This window comes from Macaca fascicularis, chromosome 14 (genome assembly GCF_037993035.2).
Source record: "Macaca fascicularis isolate 582-1 chromosome 14, T2T-MFA8v1.1".
NCBI classification, from domain to species: Eukaryota; Metazoa; Chordata; class Mammalia; order Primates; family Cercopithecidae; genus Macaca; species Macaca fascicularis.
This window is the reverse complement of record NC_088388.1, coordinates 112658659-112680103: the sequence shown is the minus strand read 5'-3', so window position 1 is coordinate 112680103 and position 21445 is coordinate 112658659. Positions and strand designations below refer to the sequence as shown.

The 21445-nt window shown below is 37.8% G+C and overlaps 1 protein-coding gene and 1 pseudogene across 2 annotated transcripts in view; one reads left to right on the top strand and one right to left on the bottom strand.

Annotated features, from left to right (window-relative positions):
* Nucleotides 1-19019, top strand: part of ZW10 (zw10 kinetochore protein) — a 43822-nt gene extending 24803 nt beyond the window's left edge. Inside the window, exons 8-16 of the mRNA XM_005579678.5 lie at nucleotides 1364-1527; nucleotides 2070-2252; nucleotides 7491-7729; nucleotides 10081-10152; nucleotides 12482-12651; nucleotides 13482-13612; nucleotides 14170-14301; nucleotides 15060-15262; nucleotides 18394-19019. Of these exons, the coding sequence (XP_005579735.2) occupies nucleotides 1364-1527; nucleotides 2070-2252; nucleotides 7491-7729; nucleotides 10081-10152; nucleotides 12482-12651; nucleotides 13482-13612; nucleotides 14170-14301; nucleotides 15060-15262; nucleotides 18394-18514 (1415 nt within the window). The 3' untranslated portion in view covers nucleotides 18515-19019. The remainder of the gene's footprint in view (nucleotides 1-1363; nucleotides 1528-2069; nucleotides 2253-7490; nucleotides 7730-10080; nucleotides 10153-12481; nucleotides 12652-13481; nucleotides 13613-14169; nucleotides 14302-15059; nucleotides 15263-18393) is intronic.
* Nucleotides 3526-5325, bottom strand: LOC102121936 (dnaJ homolog subfamily C member 7 pseudogene; annotated as a pseudogene). Its single transcript, XR_012423710.1, has one exon. The product of XR_012423710.1 is annotated as a dnaJ homolog subfamily C member 7 pseudogene (transcript).
* Nucleotides 19020-21445: the final 2426 nt, after the last annotated feature.

The window sequence follows — 21445 nt, the reverse complement described above, 5'->3', positions numbered from 1 at the left end:
AATGTAGTTCTATCAAAACAATGAAATTGTGTTTAATGGAAAAGTATTTTACCCTGCTGCTTTAAAATTTTTTTTCCATTCAAAAATTACAGGGAGGTCTTGTGCCTCCTTCACACAATTTTCTACAGTGTTAACATCTTAAATATTATATAGTAATATATAGTGCAGTATAGTGCAATATCAAAACCAGGAAATTAACATTGGTACAATTCATTGAGTTTATTTAGATTTCACCAGTTTTACATGCTCGTGTGTGTGTTTGTGTAGTTCTGTGCAATTTTTTCACATGTGTAAATTCATGTAACCACCACTACAGTTAAGATACAGAACTGTTCCAAAACCACAAGGCTCCTTTGTGCTGCCCCTTTATAAGGACACACCCCTGCTTCTGTTTTTAAACTTAAATTTCAATTAATCAAAACTTTAAAAAGTTGAATTTCTCAGTCACACTAGCCACATTTTAAGTGTTCAGTAGCAAAATGTGGTTGGTGGCTATCATATTGGACAATGCAGACTAGACTTTAGACGTTGTGAAGTATCTTAAAGGCTTTGAGATAATATGTTCACTTTCTTCTCAGGGGTGTGTGTGTGTGTGTTTGTGTTTAAAGAGACTTGATCTTGCTATGTTGCCCAGGCTGGATTTGAACTCCTAGGCTCAAGTGGTCCTCCCAGCTCAGCCCCGGAATGGCTTTGTCACTGTGCCCTGCTCTTCTAAGGCTCTTAATCCCCTAAGTCTTCCTTTGTGAATCAGAACTAGGTTCATAACAGCTAGTCTCTTTTATGAGTCCTCTTCCTTCTACATTGGCCACTGGTTCTTAACTATTATTTAATTGATTAATAGGATGTTCTAAACATCATCCTCAATATGTGTTGGAAAAAACCACCATAACATATACTGTAGAGGAGGTATTGAAATACTCTGTTTTATAGACTAGTTATGTTTTACTATAAAGTACAAACACTCAGATTCTATGCATAGATGAAAAAAGTATGTTTATTCATTATTAAATAAGTGAGATTTTATTCTAAACTAGTTTCAAGTTAGAATGCAGAACTTCTGCGTGCTTGTCAAATCAGATCAGCAGCTTAGCACTAGATGATTATAATGTAGATGGCTTAATACCTCATTGTTACAGAGTACAGGCAGTAATATAGTACAGACAATTCATTTGAGCAGTGAAAATAAAATAATAATAATTGTGTGTCATGATTTGTCCCACACAGTCAGTTGAGAAGGCTGTAGAATTATCTGTGCTGTTTTCTTCCCCATCATCTTAAAATTAAAGAATTCTAGAAAACCTAAGAATATTCCAGGACTGCGAATGGTTTCTTGTTTAAAACTTCTTTTTTTAAAAAAATTCAGATCTGTCACTTGACTCTGACCTGGAAAATGAAAAAACGTCTACTGTCCCGTTGGCTGAGATGCTTGGAGACATGATCTGGGAGGACTTGTCTGAGTGCCTCATCAAAAACTGTTTGGTTTATTCTATTCCAACAAATAGCAGCAAATTACAGCAATATGAAGAGGTAAAGAGTCGCGATAGCACAGAAGGTTTTAAGACACTGTTGATTATTATTGCTGTCTTTTGTTTTTCCTTGGAGATAGTTTGTTCTTTAGTTATACCTTTAAGCAAATTGTTAATAAGGAATAGAGACAAATTCCATATAACTTCGTTTTTCTCCTGGCTTCCTACCTCTTTAACTGCAGAAGCTTGTTTTCTTATTAAATATATTTTCTTTATATTCATTTATACTTACATTAGCTATAATAGCTATTGTGTGACATTTTACTTTTTTGCTTCTTTTTAGTGTTTCCTCGAGTACTAAAATAAGTGTATTTATTTTAACTGTACTTTTACCAAGTAGAGTCAGACATTTCTATTGAAGATATTCTTTCTAATAAATTTAAGGCTGGAAATATGTATATTTTTATACCCAGTAATTGATGGTCCATTCTAAATCTTAAATGAACAGCTTGGTTCTTATTTTTTATACATTGGATTTGAAATTCTAATATTGTAATGAAATATATGTATGTGATTCTTTTCTTTTTTGTGTGTGTATCTCAGATCATACAATCCACTGAAGAATTTGAAAATGCCCTAAAGGAAATGAAATTTTTAAAAGGAGATACTACAGATTTGCTGAAATATGCTCGTAACATCAATTCTCATTTTGCAAACAAGAAGTGCCAGGATGTGATTGTGGCAGCCAGAAATCTAATGACCTCTGAAATTCATAACACTGTGAAGGTATCAGGATTATATTGCATTGTATATGAAGCATTGTATATGAGAAAGCAACTCATTTTGAGATGCATATAGTAAAGTGGAAAAGAGGATGATGGTTGTTGAGCTGAGTCAAGTTATTAATCTTTTTTACATTGGTTTTGTCCCCGTTAAAGTGGTCCTAATCTCTACGTCTTCCATTGGGTATTGTGAAGTGCTGATAAGATAATGCACATGAAAGCCTTGTAAAAATGGAAAAAGTCTACATACATGTAATGGATTATTATTGTTGAAGTGAGATAGTAGATTATTCTCATCTTTATTTCTGAAGGTTTTAGGACACAACTTTGTGACAGGTACACTTGGGCTATATTATGTCCAGAAATTATATCCTGTTATGCAAATGTTGACTTGAATAGAGGGACTAGTTTTAAAGCTAAAATAATAAAACAGGTAAATAAAAAGATAGGATATAAATAATTACCTGTAAAGGCAGTGGACTCTTAACCTTTTTTTTTTTTCTTCATTTCTTACATGTATGAAATAATGTATATACTTTGAATTGGGTATAAAGCAAAACATAGATTGAGGCAATCCCTTAACAGCAGACTTCAGCCATTTTCTGCTATCACTGAGGGAACTAGGCTTTTCTTCTTCATCCCTTCTTTTGCTGTGTCCCATTTTCCTTGGGGTACCCTATTATTGTGTCCACTTCAACAAAATATTTAATTAGCCATTTGAAATGCACAGATATTAACACTTTTTGAAGTAATTGTGGATTGTTAAGGGAGCAGAAATCTACTCAATACCAAGAACTGGGCTGTGGTTTCTTTTAACATAAATATCAATTGATTATGTCACTCTTCTGCAGAAAGTCCAGTAGCTTCCCATCTTATTTAGAGAAGACCCAGTAGCCTTACAGTGGACTACAAGGCCTTATCTGATCTGCCTCCTATTGCCTCTCTGACTGTATTTTCTATTGCATTCATCCTTCACTGTGCTGCAGGCACCCTGGACTTACTTCTGTTCCTTGAATGTGCTAGGCCTACTTGGTTTCTGAATCTCTGAACAACCTGTTACCTCTGCATGGAATATTCTTATGCATATCATATGATTTGCTTTTTAAAAAGTACTTTCTGATCACTTAAAAAAATTTATAACCTCCCCTATTTCCTTCCTGTACCCCTTCCTTGCTGTATTTTTCTTTTTTTTATTTTTCATCAACCAACATTTTATATGAATTGTTTATTGTTTCTCCCTCTAGAAAGTAAGCTCCATGAGGATAGAGTTTTGTGGGTTTTTTTTTTTTTTTTGACTGTTTTGTTTATTGTTTTTTTTTTAAAGGGTCAAAACATTTTATTCTCTTCTTTTTTTTTTTCTTTTTTAATAAAGTTAAACAGTAAAACAAAAATTCACAAGCTGCCTCCCTGTCCACCCCCGCCTCCCTCCCCTGCCCGCGGTCTTCGGCATTGGTTCCCTTTGCTCCACCCCACTCACAGAGACACAGGGCATCCAACTGAGAAAACGAAACTGCTCTAAGTACATGGAGACGTGATGAAGGGAGGAGGTGAACTGTTTCCACATTCAAGATTAAACTGAGTGAATCTGCATTTTCTGGGTTCTGGGTGGTTGCCCTTCATTAGCCAAATTGAAAAAAGAAACTCCCTGGACCAGATGCTTCAAAGCTGAAGCCTCCAGGACCGCTGAAGAAAGCCTTGAAGATATTGTTTGGATCAAAATCACCCATATTCATGCCCTCCTCATCTAGGTCCTGTCCACTGTCATAGCGAGTCTTTTTCTTGGGATCAGAGAGGATAGTAAAGGCTTCTCCAACTTCCTTGAACTTCTTCTCCTCCTCCTTCTGAACCTCAGCACTGGCTCCACTATGCCGATCTGGATGGTGCATCAAGGCCCATTTCCGATAAGCTTTCTTGATCTCGTCCTCAGAGGAATTCTTGTCCACTCCCAGAATCTTGTAGTAATCTTTCCTCTTACTCTTCTTCAGTTCCAGCTGTGCATTTTTTAGGAGCTGTTTGTGTTCTTTTGTTTTCTCCGTCTGATACACTTTTTCATAGTCTCGTACTGCTTTTTCATACTGTTCTGTGTCCATGTAACACTGAGCTCTTCTCAAGTAGGCTTTTATGTAAGTGTCATCAAGCTTCACTGCATTTGTGCAGTCTTCTATTGCATCATCTAGTTTCCTAAGCTTGGAATTAACCGTACCCCGATTACAGTAGAGTTTAGCATTTGTTTTTATATTGTTGGGGTCTATCCCCAGGGCTTCTGTGTACAGTTCATATGCTAGTTTGTAATTTCCTTCCTTAAATGCTTTATTCCCATCTTCTTTCTTTGCTTTGAGTGCTTTGGCATTTCTGCAGGCAATGCAGGCTTTCTCATGGTCAGGAGCCATCCTGAGAGCCTGTACGAAAAACTGAACTGCCTTCTCAATACAATCTTCATAATAAAGGCAAAGACCTCGTACATATAGAGCATCTGCATTGGTAGAATCCATTCGTAGAATGTCACTAGCCACAGACTGTGCTTCTGGATAACGACCCAGCATTGCTAAACATTCTGCCTTGAGGATTTTGAAGCGATGGCAGGCAGGGGCAAATTCTAGGGCACGGTCCATGCAGAAAACAACCTTCCGAAAATCTCGCTTCTCAAAATCTGTTTCTGCTATTTTCTCATATTCCATGACTGCATTAGCATTCTTGAACTCTTGTGCCTGAGCATTTTTATGATCCAGTTCTAGGGCTCTCTGGAAGCTGCGACATGCTGCCATGGCATTTCCTAGAGAGAGATAGCACTTGCCCTCTCGTAGATGTCCCCGGACAAAACTGTCATCCAAACTTACTGACTGTTGTGCATCTCCAAGAGCTTCCCGGAACCTTCCAAGCATCATCAAGGTGGCTGCTCGATTACCATAATAGCTAGCATTTTTAGGACACATATCTATGGCTTTTGTATAATAATTATAAGCTTCATTGTAATCTTTCTTGGCATAGTATGCATTTCCTTGTTCCTTGAAAGTCTCTGCTTCCCTCTTCGCCTCTTCGTCGTCGAGCAGCTCTGGCTCGGTCGCCGCCATTACCACATTGCACTCCGCGGCAGCCGCCATCTTACCGCCGGGACCCTGTTTATTGTTTTATCTCCAGCACTTAGAAAATACCTGGTACATACATACTACTAGTATGTACTCAGTGCTCATGTGCTTACTAAGTACCTTTGGTAAATGAATTCATATGTATCTCACAACTCCTTGATGTAAACAGCATTACTACTGAATTGCTCTGTGACTCTGGGCTTAATCTTTTCACCTTGTTGAACCTCATTTTCCTCTTCTGTACTGTGAGAGAACTAGATAATCTGAGTTTCCTACTCAAGTAATTTTGAGAGTTTGTAAAACTGCATTTTTCCTGAGTACTCAAGTCCTAATGTAGCTTCTTCTAGGTCAGGATATCTCAGCAGTGGCAGTGTTAACATTTGGGACCAGATAATTCTTTGCTGAGGGGGATTGTCCTATGGGATATTTAGCAGCATCCTGACCTCTATTCCCTAGTTTCCAGTAGCACCTCTTCCAGTTGTGACAAGCAAAAATATCTCCAGACATTGCCAAATGCCCCCTGGAAGACAGAACTGTCCCTGATTGAGAACCACTGCTTTAGATTCCAGCCTGGTTCTTTCTCTTGACCTTTAGGCCCTGGAATTAGATTTTCTAAACTTCCCAACTTTGAAAAAGCTCCTCTTCCCTTTTCTAAAACACATTTTCAACTTAATTGCTTTTCATGGTCTTTTTCTCAATTCTCTTTATTCCCCTATGTGTACTGTTTTCCCAAAAGATCTATAGTTATGTTTTTTGTTGTTGTGTGGTTTTTACATTTTGTCTTAAGAGACGTCTTATTAGGTCTAACATTCTTCCATCTTAGTTTCCTTTGTCCCTCCTCATGAAGTCACTCTTTCGAGTCTTATGTATCCAGGCCCACTATTTTTCAGGCAAAGATTAGCATTTTTAATCATCTCTGTAAGTAAATTTTTTCATCATCATTCTGATCTTAGCCATAGTTTTTGACCACCCAGCCCCTGATATTTGTATTCTCATTTAAACTTCATAACAGCTCTCTGAAGTAGATATTATTAGACCATTTTACAGATTAGAAAGCCAAGTCCACTGACTTAAATGGTTTTATTAGACTTTGAACCTTTTCTGCCAGAAAATCTCTGTCAAAGTCCAGTATGTGCAAAGCTGTTACTCTTGCAGTGGGAGTAGGGAGCCTGCTGCCTCTACATGCTTAATCTTTTTTTTTTTTTTTAACTGCTGAAACATCTTTGAGAAACAAGTTTCGAAAGCCATTATTAGTATATTATTTATTTTACAATGAGAAAATTGAGATCCAGAGAGGTTAAATGACTTTGTTAAAAGTTAGGGTAAAAAATATTACTGTTTTCACATTCACAGCCTACTGTTCTTTCATTTAGTCCCAACAAAGGAAATTTTTGATTGAAGCTGAAGCTTTTTTTTTTTTTTTTTTTTTATAATGGGAGGATATGCTAGTTTGAATGAGTTATTTCTTAGACTAAACCAACACATGTGCCTGGTACAAAATAATTTGTTCAAGAATCTAGACAATGGAACTCCAAATTATGCTGCTCTGTAATACTAATAGTCTAGTATGAGACAAATTATTTTTGAAGGTCTTTTTATTTAGCTGAAATCTTAGGCTAGTTGCACAGCTTTGCTATTTCAGGCAAGATTAAGAATGCTTGGGGCCGGGTGCGTTTGCTCATGCCTGTAATCCCAGCACTTTGGGAAGCCGAGGAGGGAGAATGAATTGAGCCCAGGAGTTGGAGACCAGCCTGGGCCATATAGCAAGACCTTTTCTCTACTAAAAATAAAAGTAAATTAGCTGGGTGTGGTGGTGCCTGTAGTCCCAGCTACGGGGGAGGCTGAGGCTACAGTGAGCTATGATTGTGCCACTGCACTCCAGCCTGGGTGACAGAGCAAGACCCTATCTCAAAAAGAACACTTAGAAGAATGTCACAGTAAAGGGGATTAAGGGGATTGTTTATCACTTATGACATGCTTTCATTTAGGATTCAGCAGTCATTAAAATATTGTCATAATTATTGAAATCTTCTAATTACTCTGTAGAGCCGTAGCTGTACCATGAAAGCAAGCAGTATCTTATTCTTCACCATGTGCTTATATTTGAATTATTCTGAAAACAATATATTTTCTATATTTCTGTGTTTGAATCTTAGATTATTCCTGATTCTAAGATAAATGTGCCGGAGTTACCCACTCCTGATGAGGATAACAAACTGGAAGTACAGAAAGTGTCCAATACTCAGTACAATGAAGTGGTGAATTTAGAGCCTGAAAATACATTGGACCAACATTCCTTTTCCTTGCCCACATGCCGGATCAGTGAATCAGTGAAGAAATTAATGGAACTTGCCTATCAGACTTTACTAGAGGCAACAACCAGTAGTGATCAATGGTACGAATTCTGGGTTGTGTGAAAATGGCAATGACTTGGTTAAATGCATACCTAACTAGATGTTTATCAGGAAAATTAGCTGGAATTCTTTGGGTTTTCTTATCCTAGAAGTTAATGCTTTTTCTGGAAAAAAACAAAACAAAACAAAACCCAGTGCATCACACAGATTTATGTCTATCTCTAACTTTTATTTTCAATAGCGTAGATGTATGAGCAAGGTATAAGAAGTAGGTGCATTTGTATGGATGCACAAATGGATTTTTTGACATTAAAAATTGTTAATCATTTTTTAACAAAAGTTCTTCAATTGTTGTTGAATTTTTACTTTTACTTTTTTTTTTTTTTTTTGAGACGGAGTCTCGCTCTGTCGCCCAGACTGGAGTGCAGTGGCGCGATCTCGGCTCACTGCAAGCTCCGCCTCCCGGGTTCACGCCATTCTCCTTCCTCAGCCTCCGGAGTAGCTGGGACTACAGGTGCCCGCCACCACGCCCGGCTAATTTCTTTTTGTATTTTTAGTAGAGACGGGGTTTCACCGTGTTAGCCAGGATGGTCTCGATCTCCTGACCTCGTGATCCGCCCGCCTCGGCCTCCCAAAGTGCTGGGATTACAGGCTTGAGCCACCGCGCCCGGCTACTTTTACTTTTTATTTGAATTGAATGATATTATACGAGAAAGCACATGCAAAGAACTTAGACTCTTACCTGGAAAATGATTAATACTTAAATGTTTATTATTGTGGTGGCAGTGGGTAATAGTCATATTTTCTATTCCAGCTTGCTTGGGCTCTTTAGCCTAACATTCTTTTTACCTTTTGAAACCCAGTCCCTAATTAATTTACGTTTTAAATGTTTATATTTAAAGCAATAACAATTTGTTAGGCAGCCAAAGGTAGAAGGGAAAGAATGGAACATGCCAAGGATCTGGCTTCACTCTTTCAAGATGACTTCTAATCTATATTGCATTCACGTTACCTTAAGTTCTATTCTATTATCTTATACGGAATCTGTTTTTGTCTAATAAGCTTCTTCCCTACTCCTAGACTAAATTGAGAAGAAAATGGCAGAGCATGGACCAAGTTGATAGCAGTGCAGGTTTATAAAAGCTTCTTTAGTTTGAATCTGTGCTTAACAATTTCATTCTTCCTATCTTCATAAAGAAAACAGTTTCAGTTGGGGTTTGACCCAATCAAATTGCATCTTTAGATGGACTTCCAGAGTTCAGTTTTTATCTCACATACGAGCAAACCTCTTTATTTTATTCTGCTTTAGAAAGAACATGTCTCCCAAGATACTTCTCTGACTTTAATGAATCATTACATTCACATGTCCATTCAAAGTTAATTGTAAGAAGGAATAAAATGAACATAGGAGTGACCGTTGGCAAAATGAATATAGGACAGTTTCTTCACATGGCACTCTTCTGAAATATATCAGACCAGAAGTTAGAGATGCAGGGCAATATTTCTTAAACTTTTTGAGAACACAAGACACCAAATAGTATTTGTATACTGACTATCTATGGACATTCTTTCCATTAAAAGTAATAGTTTTTAACAGGACAAACAAAACCACAGCTACAGTACAACAACCCCCTTTTTCATTATCAAACTCAAACAGCAGCTTCTGCACAAAAATGAAATAATTTAATCAGGTATTATAATAATCAAATAGTAACAGGGTTTTTGGGTGTGACTTATTTTCCTAAATATTTATAAAATCCCTGTAAGCTTTTAAGGTACATAGCTTAAGATATTCTTGTGTAGAGGTAAGCTACACAAACCTTATGTTTGCCTTTTAAAAGTGCATTTTAATAATCATCTGTAGGTGTTTTAAGGCTAGATTTAAAGGGCAAAATATCTTGAGGGCTAGATTCTATCCTAGAAATGTTGATTCACCTCCTTGCATTGAGGAAAGAAGGAGAAAAGGTGAAAGCTGAAAGTCAGACTGATTCTAAAAGAACCAAGTGAGTGCTTTTATTGATACCTTGCCCTTTGCAGAGTGCATCAGTGAGTAGATGACATTTGCTTGAGGCTTAGCTCCATTTGTTACTGAAGGGATACTCTGGGTACTGGCAGAACAGAAATTGATAAATAGAAAAGAGGCTTTGGGTTGAATGCTGCTCTTCTTACAATTATTAATGGATCCAGGTGTTTAGAATTGTAGTCTGGTTAGTAAATACTGGTTGAGACTATATTTCCATCTAGATTAATGGTGTTTTCCAGCATCCAAAGCAGGTGTTCTCTGCAACTGTAGTTTTAGCTTATGACTCTCACTGAAGATGCACTTAGTTTTATTTTTTTCTTATTTTTAGTGTATTCTTAGGCATTTCTGTTAAGTCTGTTTTCTTTTTAGTGCTGTTCAACTTTTCTACTCAGTGAGGAATATCTTCCATTTGTTCCATGATGTTGTACCAACATATCACAAGTAAGTACCACTGTATCTCATTTCTATATAATATTTGTATGTCTAAGATGTGTAAGTTAAGTTAAAACAAATAATTTTATATTCCCACTAAAGACATTTTGATTACTAACATTCACACTAAAATGCAGTAAATAATTTTAAGACGCATATTTAAAGGATTTGGTCATTTATTACTAAATTAATTAGGATTTTATAATCTTGCAGTGTAGTTAGTGATGCACATTTTAAAACTCAAAAGAACTACCTTGTTTTGATGCTAAGCATTTTCAGAACTGTTTTACTTAACACTAAGCCTCTAGTTCAGTTTTATTATTTGAATTAAAATGTTTAGATGTTTTTCATAAATATTTTTGATAACATGTCAACAAAGCTATTGCTTAGCCAAGAACTCTGAATTTCAAAGACGAGAATCAGCCAGGCACAGTGGCTCACACTTGTAATCCCAGCACTTTGGAAGGCAGAGGTGGGAGGATTGTTTGAGGCCAGAAGTTCGAGACTAGCCTGAGCAACATAGTGAGACACTCATCTCTAATTAAAACAAAAACCAACCAAACAAAAAAAACCCCAAAAGCTGTTTACTATTTAAAGTATTTTTTAGTTCAGATTTTTGAATTATTGGGATGTTTTTAACTAGGCTCACCTGTTTTTATTATAAAAGCTTATTGTGAACCTTATTGGTTTTATTTGTATTCTCTTTACTGTGGTTTAACATTCTTGCTTCATTTTTTACTTAAGCAAAAGTAAAGAGAAAACATATTTGCATTAGCTGACAGCCTTGTCCTTGGGGATTCAAAGACAGTTGGCTTAGACATTTCGTGGCTCGGAAACATTTTTCACACTGTTGTGGAGTTAGATTTGCCTCTCTTTCTCCTTTGTGTAACCTCAGAACTTTAGTGTGCATCAGAATCACCTGGAAGTCTTGTTAAAACACAGAGTGCTCGATCCGTGCCCAAGGTTTCTGATTCAGTAGGTCTGGAGTGGGGCTTGGAATTTTAGCAGATTTCCAGGTGATGCTGATGTTGCCTGTCAGGGGACCACATTTTGAGAACCACTGTCCTTAGATAATGGTTCTCAGCTTTGGCAGTATTTTATTTTATGTCATTTCATTTCAGTTCCATTCCGTTCATTTAATTTCATATTTTGAGACAGAGTCTAACTCTGTTGCCTAGGCTGGAGTGCACTGGTGCAATCATAGCTCACTGCAGCCTCAACCTACTGGGCTCAGGCGATCTTCCCATCTTAGCCTCCCAACTAGTTGGGACCACAGGCACACACCACCACACTGTCTAATATTATTTATTATTTTTGTAAAGATGGGGTCTGTATATGTTGGGCAGGCTGGTCTTGAACTCCTTGGCTCAAGTGATCCTCCTGCCTTGGCCTTTCAGAATGCTGGTATTACAGTTGTGAGCCACTGCACCGGCCAAGCTTTGGCAGTATTTTAGAATAACTTATGGAGCTTTAAAAATATACATATTTACCCTCTTCCTAGAGCTTTTGATTTATGACTGATGTAAGACCCAGGCATTGTTGTTTTTGTTTTTAAGTCCCACAGGTGATTCTGATGTGTAGCCTGAAATAAGGACTATCTTGATTGTTGGCTTCTGAGTTGTATATCCTAGTTTTATATTGAGTTAGCAAACTAGAAACTGTTGATTGAATGACTGTTAGTGGGTAGATAGCAGAAATATAAGATAAGATTTCTTCCCAAGCTGGGTAGATAAGACTAATATGTGTAGAAGAATTAAGGCAGTGATTTTCAATCCTGGATGAAAATTAAAATCCCTGGGAAAATTTTAAAGCATAAATGCTGTGATTTCACTCTTAGAGCTTGTGATTTAATTTGGGGTAAAGTCTAAACATCTATATATTTTTAAAATTCCCAAATGACTCTTAATCTTTAGTTTTTGAAAACTAGTGAATTCGAAAATAATTGAACAGTTCATTATATAAATGAAGTAGGAATTCGGAGAAAGGTGAAGTAAACCTGTATTTCCATAGATGTATCCGTGTAAAACTTCAAGGATATTATTATACATAGCTCTGCTAGGTTTTCAGTGCAAAACATTGACTCAGGCAAACATCTTGACTCCCTTAATCTTTCTTTTTTGTTAATCACCAGGATAGTTTTATAGGATAAGATGCCATTCAGGCAGAACAGCCTCCCTCTAGGAGTGGGAGTGATGAGATTGTATCTTGTTATGTGTAGCATTTAGAAACTAGACAGTTATTAAAGCCTAGAAATACATTAGAGAAGTTGTGAGTTTCATCAACCCCAGCTTCAGTAACAGGTGGTTTCTTTGTTTGTCTGCCTCTCCTTCTGGCCTAGGGAGAACCTTCAAAAACTTCCCCAGTTGGCCGCTATTCATCACAACAACTGTATGTACATTGCTCACCACTTGTTGACCCTCGGGCATCAGTTCAGATTGCGTCTTGCCCCCATTCTTTGTGATGGCACTGCTACTTTTGTGGATCTTGTACCTGGCTTCAGGAGACTTGGTAACTGATACCTTAAATGTAGGAAAGCATATGGATTATGCAGCTTGTCAACATAGTATCTTTGTAGTTTTTGAATGAAATAATTAGAATGGTGGTCCTGAGCTGTATCGGAAAGTGGGAGGGCATTTAATCTGCAAGTGTTTCCAGTTATTTAATTGTATAAGGTGAGTGTAGTCTTTGTGGGAGACTTTTACTTTTTTGTAAGATGATTTCATGGTACCTTAGAGTTCCAAACTGCAGTGCTAGTGTGCATTGAATTTGCCAGATCAGGATTATGTCATTAGAATGACACATAATAAGATTTATATTGTGACAATTCTGTTTATATTGTTGGTAAGAGCTCACCAATGTCAGTGCTAGTTTCTTTTGTAAAACCCCAAGACAGCTCCCCCATCTTACACCTCCCTTAGTTTTACTTGGGATTACTAAAAGGCAAAAGAAATGAAATGTGGAGTAAATCAATATGTTGATCATGGTAGAGAATCTATATGGTTCACTTAGTTTTTCAGTTCTTGACTTTTCCCTTAGGTGGTGTAGATATATCAGAATAATATGTAGTTCTTTTTTCTATAGTAATTTTTCTTAGCTGACTCTGGCTCTAAGCAAACTACTGGAAAAGACTTATTATCTGGAGGTTGGGTTTGAGAAACGGGCTAATGTATTCAAGGTGATTGTTTCTAGTAGCTTTAGGGCAGCTTTATGATATTATCTAGCAATTATTTTTATATAGGCAGAACAGATACATGGTTTATGCATCTCTTGTCTATCCTGGTTTTCCAGTGTGTAATTGAACAGCTTTTAAAATTTTTTGTTCTGTTTTTCCATCATAGGGACAGAATGCTTTTTGGCCCAAATGCGGGCACAGAAAGGTGAACTTCTGGAAAGATTATCAAGTGCTAGGAACTTTTCAAATATGGACGATGAAGAGAATTATTCTGTAGCAAGTAAAGCAGTCCGGCAGGTAGGAGGCTCTTGCTAGCACTGAAATTTGTATTCTATCCTTAGATGCCTTTTTTTTTTTTTTTTTTTAAAGCAGAAAACAATATGTAACAAGTATTCAGTTGATTCCCTGCACCCCCACCTTTGGAAAATCTAGATACCTTTTACAGTCATGTTTAAGAACTTTTTCTTCCCCTCTCCCACCAAGACAACAGGAAACTATCCTTTCATTGACTCAATAATTGCAACTAGTTACCTAGAAAGTCTGTTGTAGCACGTAGTTGTTTCCTGAACTTAGATTTGGGAATTTTAAATATTGGCTTTTATCTTAATGCTCCGCTTTCTTAAGTGATTTATCTTTTTGCTGCAGTTTTCCTATCCTCAGGTTGATGAATCTGCTTTTCATCTACCAGGGATGTCACTATGGTTAAATGTTCAAGAAGCATATATCCTTAGTTACTTTACCTCATTTTGGCATAATGCCACTTTCGCTATAAACTCACAAATGATAAATGTAAATCTGGAAAATATGAGTCACAGTAATCTTTCTTCCATGTAAATAGCTGTGTTCTTCTACAGGTACTGCACCAACTAAAGAGACTTGGAATTGTGTGGCAGGATGTCCTGCCAGTGAATATATATTGCAAAGCTATGGGGACTTTGCTCAATACAGCAATTTCTGAGATCATTGGCAAAATTACTGCCCTAGAGGTAAGGGCCATTAGATGCTACCCCAGCCTTGAGATGCAATTCATGTCCCAGATTGTGACTTTGCTGAGAAAGTGATGTTGAAGAAACTGTTCATGTTTTCATGTCTAACTCATGCTGTTATTTTTTGTCTTTCAGTTTTGTTTTATTTCTATTTTACTAGAAACTGGTTAATCTCTTTTATACGAAAGTAGGATTTAACTGTTTGTCAACATACCATCTTGATTATGAATGAGGAAGTTAGAAACTGGGTAGTGGTCCTGAGATGCATTGCATAGTGTAAAGTCATTTAATTTGCAAGTAAACTCAATAATTTGATTTAGTAAAGTGAATGCAGTCTTGTGCAGGTTCCATTTTTCCAACACACTGTTGCAGTTTAAATTTTACATGTGATTCTTCAGGAAAATTGGCTGGACTTGGCCAGCTGATGCCTCTAAATCATAGATTGACTAAATCCTTATTTGTAATCACATCCCCTGCTTTGCAACAAGCTGTGTGACATTCTATTGGAGAAACGGGCTCTTTCATGCAGGCAAACTAAATTACTGACAATCTGTTGAAACATATTTTGTGTCATTCTTATATAAAAGTATTGTCAGAGAGCTGATGAAAAGTAGTGTCTAGTAAGTTGTGCTAAATTGGTTGGAAAACATTGTTGTAGCCAACCCACCTGGACAGCACGCATCAAAGATCTGCTGCCCTTTCCCCACTTCTGAGCTGGCCCAATTCTATTCTATTGTCTTTCCTCTGTGCAAAACCAGGACATATCTACTGAAGATGGTGATAGATTATATTCCTTATGCAAAACAGTGATGGATGAAGGACCCCAAGTATTTGCACCTTTATCTGAAGAAAGCAAGAACAAGAAATACCAAGAAGAGGTTCCAGTCTATGTGCCAAAATGGATGCCATTCAAGGAATTGATGATGATGCTACAAGCCAGCTTGCAAGAAATTGGGGATCGGTATGTGTAACCCTTCTATAGAGGCATATAACTCTCCATAGCTACAAAAGAGTAATAGTGCCCTTGATAGCAGGGCTTTTCCCTGTTTGCTGATGTTACTCATGAAAGACTTTCATAATGAGTAGGAGTAGCTGGGGCCTTTTCATGATCTATCATAGTGCATATCTCATTACCACTTTCCCATATTTGATAACATAACGACTTCTTTTCCATATTATTTTGGTCTTGAATATGTGGTTTTGGCATGATGTACAAATGATCTGGCAACTGTAAGAATTACAGCCTTCTGACATCTGGATGGAAATTGTTGCTCACTTTAAGGAACAGTGGATGCTTTTTTTTTTTGAGACATGGTCTTACTCTGTCACCCAGGTTGGAGTGCAGTGGCTCAATCATTGCTCACTGCAGACTCAAACTCGTGGGCTCAAGGGATTCTCCCACCTCAGCCTCCTGAGTAGCTGGGATTACAGGTGCCTATCATCACACCTGGCTAATTTATTTTATTTTATCATTTTATTATTTATTTTTTATTTGATTTGATTTGTTTTCTTTTTTTTTTTTTTTTTTTTTTGAGACGGAGTCTTGCTCTGTCACCCAGGCTGGAGTGCAGTGGCCGGATCTCAGCTCACTGCAAGCTCCACCTCCCGGGTTCACGCCATTCTCCTGCCTCAGCCTCCCGAGTAGCTGGGACTACAGGCACCCGCCACTTCGCCCGGCTAGTTTTTTTTTTGTATTTTTTAGTAGAGACGGGGTTTCACCGTATTAGCCAGGATGGTCTCGATCAGACTGACCTCATGATCCGCCCGTCTCGGCCTCCCAAAGTGCTGGGATTACAGGCTTGAGCCACCGCGCCCGGCCTGATTTGTTTTCTTTTGTTTTGTTTTACAGATGATGTTTCTCTATGTTGCCCAGGCTGGTCTCAAACTCCTGGCCTCCCAAAATGCTGGGATTACAGGAATGAGCCACTGCAGCCAGCCTGGATGAATTTTCAGAATTACTTTAATATATTAACAGAGAAGTGACTTTTATCTGTCTGAAATATTGAGCATCAAACTACTGTTTGATCGCAGTCTTTCTGCAGGGAGTGCAGTAGTTTTAAAGGTTAAGGACCATGTACCTAGTAGAGATTCATCTTTTCTTAAATGTAGTGGATGATGTTTTCTCTCAACACCATCAGTTAATGTTGCTGTGCCCAGTGAATGTATGCTATATCATATCATAGTGTGCAGAGGCCATTGCACAAAACAGAATAGATGCGAGTCGGTTACGCATTCATGGATGCTTTCATATTGTCTTGGTAGATTATTGGTTGGTATGTATACCTTACATAGAGGACTCTCTGTAGAGGCCTTAAGGTCATCTCAATCCCTGTAGGTACTTGTCTATCTGCTTTAGCTTGGTTTACTACAGATGTCTGGTTATATTGGACCAGTCATCCTAGATGTGTCTGAGTTGTTTGCTGCAAATATTAGTCATTCGTACAATGTAAACAAGATCTCTACTTGAAAAAAAAATCATGTCAGAATACCTCCAATCACATTTCATAGAAAGTTCAGATTTATTCATTTATTATTTACAAGTCCTTAGTGGGTAACAAAGATGCTTTTAAGTAGTAGGCTCCAGTGGGCAGTAGATAAGAATTTTTCTATGTGTTAAAGGGCCTTCTTGCAGTCTAAGAATGATCATTAATTCCTTGTTATAAGAAAAATTATGACAGTATAACTCAACTTCTTTTTACTGCCTAGGAAATTTTTTTTTCCCCAGAGATTTCTGTAAATATAAGGCTAAAGTTGTAAAATATACGTATGAAGGAATATTTTTACAATTCAATATTTTTACAATGTAAAGAAAAAGAATAAATTTCATGTACCTGTTACCCAACGTAAGAAAAATAATACCCGTATTTTGAAAATCCATGTATACCCTTCTCCAAATGCTCTCCATGAGGGGTAACTACTATCTTGACTTTTATGCTATTTATTTCCTTGCCTTTCTTTATAGTTTTACCACATTTACATGTATTCCTAAATAATATAAAGTTTAGACTTGCCTTTTTTTGAACTTGGTATAAGTAGAATCATCTGTAACTTACTTCTTTTGTTCAATATTATTATTGTTTTTGAAATTTATCCTTTTTTTTTGAGAAGGAGTCTCACTCTGTTACCCAGGCTGGAGTGTAGTGGTGTGATAACAGCTCACTGCAACCTCTGCCTCCCAGGCTCCAGCAATTCTCCTGCCTCAGCCTCCCGAGTAGCTGGGATTAAAGGTGCCCATCACCACACCCGGCTAATTTTTGTATTTTCAGTAGAGATGGGGTTTCACCATGTTGTCTAGGCTGGTCTTGAACTCCCGACCTCATGTGATCTACCTGCCTCGGCCTCCCAAAGTGTTGAGATTACAGGCGTGAGCCACCGCGCCTGGCCTGAAATCCATTCTTGATGGTATATGTAGCTGCAGTTCATTTTCACCACTGTGTCATTCCATTGTACAAATATTTCATAGTTTATTTGTCCTATTTAGTCTCATTTTCACCAGTATTTGGAATTACCAGACTGGAAAATTTCAGCTGATCTAATTGGCATACAATGATAGGTTATTGTCATTTTAATTTGCATTTCCGTAAATTCTAATGATGTTGAGCATGTTTTCATTGGTCATTCATGTTTCTTCTATTATGTAATGCCTGTTCATATTTTTTGCCCTTTATTCTAATAGGTTGTTTATGGTTTCACTATTGATTCATGGGACTTCTTTATATATTTTTACACTAGTCCTTCGTCAGTTAAAATTGGTTGCCTGTGGCTTACTTTGTAATACAGTTACAGAGCCTAAGGCGTGAGAGTATGGTCATAATTATTAGTTCAAAGAGGGCTTGGTATAGAATAAGGGAGAACAGTCTCATACTCTTCACTTGGTCTTTTCATCTGGCTGTGCTGATACCAGTTGTAGTGGGTGAGCAAAGAGGTCAAAGACATTGTGGGGTAGTTCTATAAAGAAGAGGAAGGATACCCAGAATTTGTTTTATTTCTGTTTCAAGCAAATAAGCATTTGGATCAAATAGGCAATTTTTAAGTCTTGCTTATACTTCCGAGACCTAATAGGAAATGAAACTCTTATCTTTTGTTTTGCAGGTGGGCAGATGGAAAAGGACCCCTGGCAGCTGCTTTCTCTTCCAGTGAAGTAAAAGCTTTAATTCGTGCCTTGTTTCAGAACACAGAAAGAAGAGCAGCTGCCCTTGCTAAAATTAAATAGCTCCATCTTCTTAAGAAAGCTATGTCTTGAATATGTGGATTCTTCCCTTGGCATAATTACTCCCTTAAAGACTTCTTTGAATTGCCCATTGGTTTTGGTGAACCAGTACATCATGGAAGTTTGACTTTACAGAAGAACGTCTTACCTTCTGGCCTGTATGAGGCTTTGTTTAAGAACTGTTTATTAAGATAAATTGTCAAGTAAAGCACCTCAATTCATTGACTTTCTAGCCATCTTCCTTTGATTAGCTAACAAACTGTCAGGCAGCATTATTTCATGCTGCTTCCAGAGCCCTCTGGGAACATATACATTGTAAATGCAGGCCTTGGCTTTGGAGTAAGGAATCGGGAGATTCCAGGAGTCGGGGTAGAGAATTTCTGAGCAAATGGGTGATATTTTAGGGGTGTAGGGGGAGGGAAGGGAAGAATTGGCACCATATTTGGCCTTGCAGGAATTAAGGAGACTTCCTGTAATATTTCTTTCCAATAAATAATGCTTTTTACAATTAAGGGTGAGTGTCTTTAATAACATGGGAGCTTTGACAAAAGAGACCAACAAGGTTTCTTATGTTCTATGCCATCCTTTTTATTGAGGTTTATGACCGTCACACAGGACTCACTGACTGGTCATCTTCATTCATCAGAACACTACCTGATAATTTTTCAGAATTCTTGGAACTCCTAGGACTTTCTTTAAGCATACATTTTTGGCACTTTTTTGCTATTTCAACTAAATTTTATTTTCTTGGTTGGACTTTTCTTCCTTCTCAACACTGTTTCTTTATCTTGTCAGATGGCAAAGGTCTTAAATTGCCAATGTTCCTCTGGAATGTGTGTGCCATGACATGCTGACTCTGGTCTTCATAGCCTAATCCTTTGTTTGGTGGACATAGGTAAGCCTTCAATTCAGCTTTTTGTGTTTTTAACTCTTTGCAGCCATTGGAGGAATATATTAAGGTTATTCTGGACCTGTCTAGGACTCCGAATTGTATCTCTTCCTACTGAAATATAGTTTCCTGTCCTGAAAAGAGGATAAGGGGTATGACCTTTAGGTTCTTTTGAGTTGGTGCTGTCTGAAGAAAGTTGCTAATACAAACCTGGCCAACATAGTGAAACCCCATCTCTACTGAAAGTACGAAAATTAGCCAGGCATGGTGGTGGGCATCTGTAGTCCCAGACACTTGGGAGGCTCATGCAGAGGAATTGCTTGAACCTGGGAGGTGGAGGTTGCAGCAAGCTGAGATTGCACCACTGCACTCCAGCCTGGGCGACAGAGTGAGACCTTGTCTCCAAAAAAAAAAAATTGCTAATCCAGTGGGTGTGCTTCCTTAATCCTCAGCCTTGCGGGCAGATGGTCCTCCAATTCCTTGCAGACGTGGAACAAACTGTTTTTCCTCCTGCCCTTAACCTTTTTCTTACTTCTGGCTCAGCCCCTTTAATCATGTCATTCTGGTTGCCTAGTCTTTCTTTTTCCTATTTAAGGGTCATACAAGAACTATTAAGAAAGAAGACTGCTTTTCTTTTGTGAAAGAATTCATCTGTGGTTAACAAGCTATTTATCTATATTCTGCATGTCCTACTATGAGAACGCAGAAAAAAGAATTGTCTGAATCAGCTTTGTTTTTTGGAGGAACAAAGAAGTTGGCTTTGTAAGAGAGGAGGAAGGGCACATTTTCACAGGTGAAGAAAATACCCATTTTTGAAAATTCATGTAATTTCAGCTAGCATTACTTTTCTCAGCAATTGAGAGAATGGGGAACTAAGGGTAGAACTGAAATAAAGGCATCACAGGGCGATTACACAGAACGGCAGATTTCTTTTCTTCATAGAAGCTATTCCTGACAGGTACAGTAATTTGGAGGTAGGATCTCTTGTAACTGAAAAGCATGCCTTTCACTCCTTCCTCACAGTAACACAGAAAACTGCATTGCAGCTCTTAGCCTAAGCAGATGCAGTCCCTCGGGACTGTTTCACCTAATGAATATATTAGGTTGGTGCAAAAGTAACTGCAATTTTTGCCATTAAAAGTGATGTATTATGGCACATAGAGTAGGCAGACTCTATCCTCTTCCCTGGTCAAGGCTATTGATAGCTGATTAAGTGCATGTTCATTCTGGTTAGAGATGAATCATCTAATTGAGCATGTGGAAGTTGGCATGGCAACTGTTCCATGACCCTTGAGGGTACCTGTTCTGATGGGGAGCCTGAGAGTTTCTTGGGATCTTGAGGGTACCTGTACCACCTGGGAATCAAACCTTTTTTTAGGAAAAGCGTGTAGATTATGGGAGAAGGGGAACTGTAAGAGGCTTGACTCAGTGGATCTATGGGCCAAGTAGAAGAGACCCCCTTTCTAAAGAGCAACAAGAACTATACAAATGACTTTGAGAGATGAAATTCAAGAAAAGTTTCCCAAAGGAAAGGTTTTATTAAAAAGGCAAGTGTGCAAACAGCATAAATTCATGCAATTATTTGCTAATGGTTCCTGTTTCTATGTGGATCCTGACTTGGTGACCTGTTTTACAGTCAGTTTTGCAAACACATTTCTCTCTGAAATGGAGATCCTCCAGATGGCACTCTTACCTCAGCCTGGGAGCCTCACAAGGCATCTAGACCTCATTTGTGGAAATGCAAGCCAGAGAAACCTGACCATTTTACCCTGAGTTTATATTCTGACCTTGGTCAGTTCTGGAAAGGTCATCCGTACTCTGAACAGCATCTGTACTATATGCTGCAGCACATTGCTCAGCAATCACTTGTGGGTAGATCAAATAGTATTTTCTCTCATTAACAACACCGTTAAAGGAGTTTTGGATAATCCCTTTCTCATGCTTGCAAATACTTATGCTATCACTTAAGGCAATGATTCCTAGCTTTTTTGGGGTGGGTTTTATTTTATTGTTTATCTGATTTCACAAGATTTTGTCCATCTTCT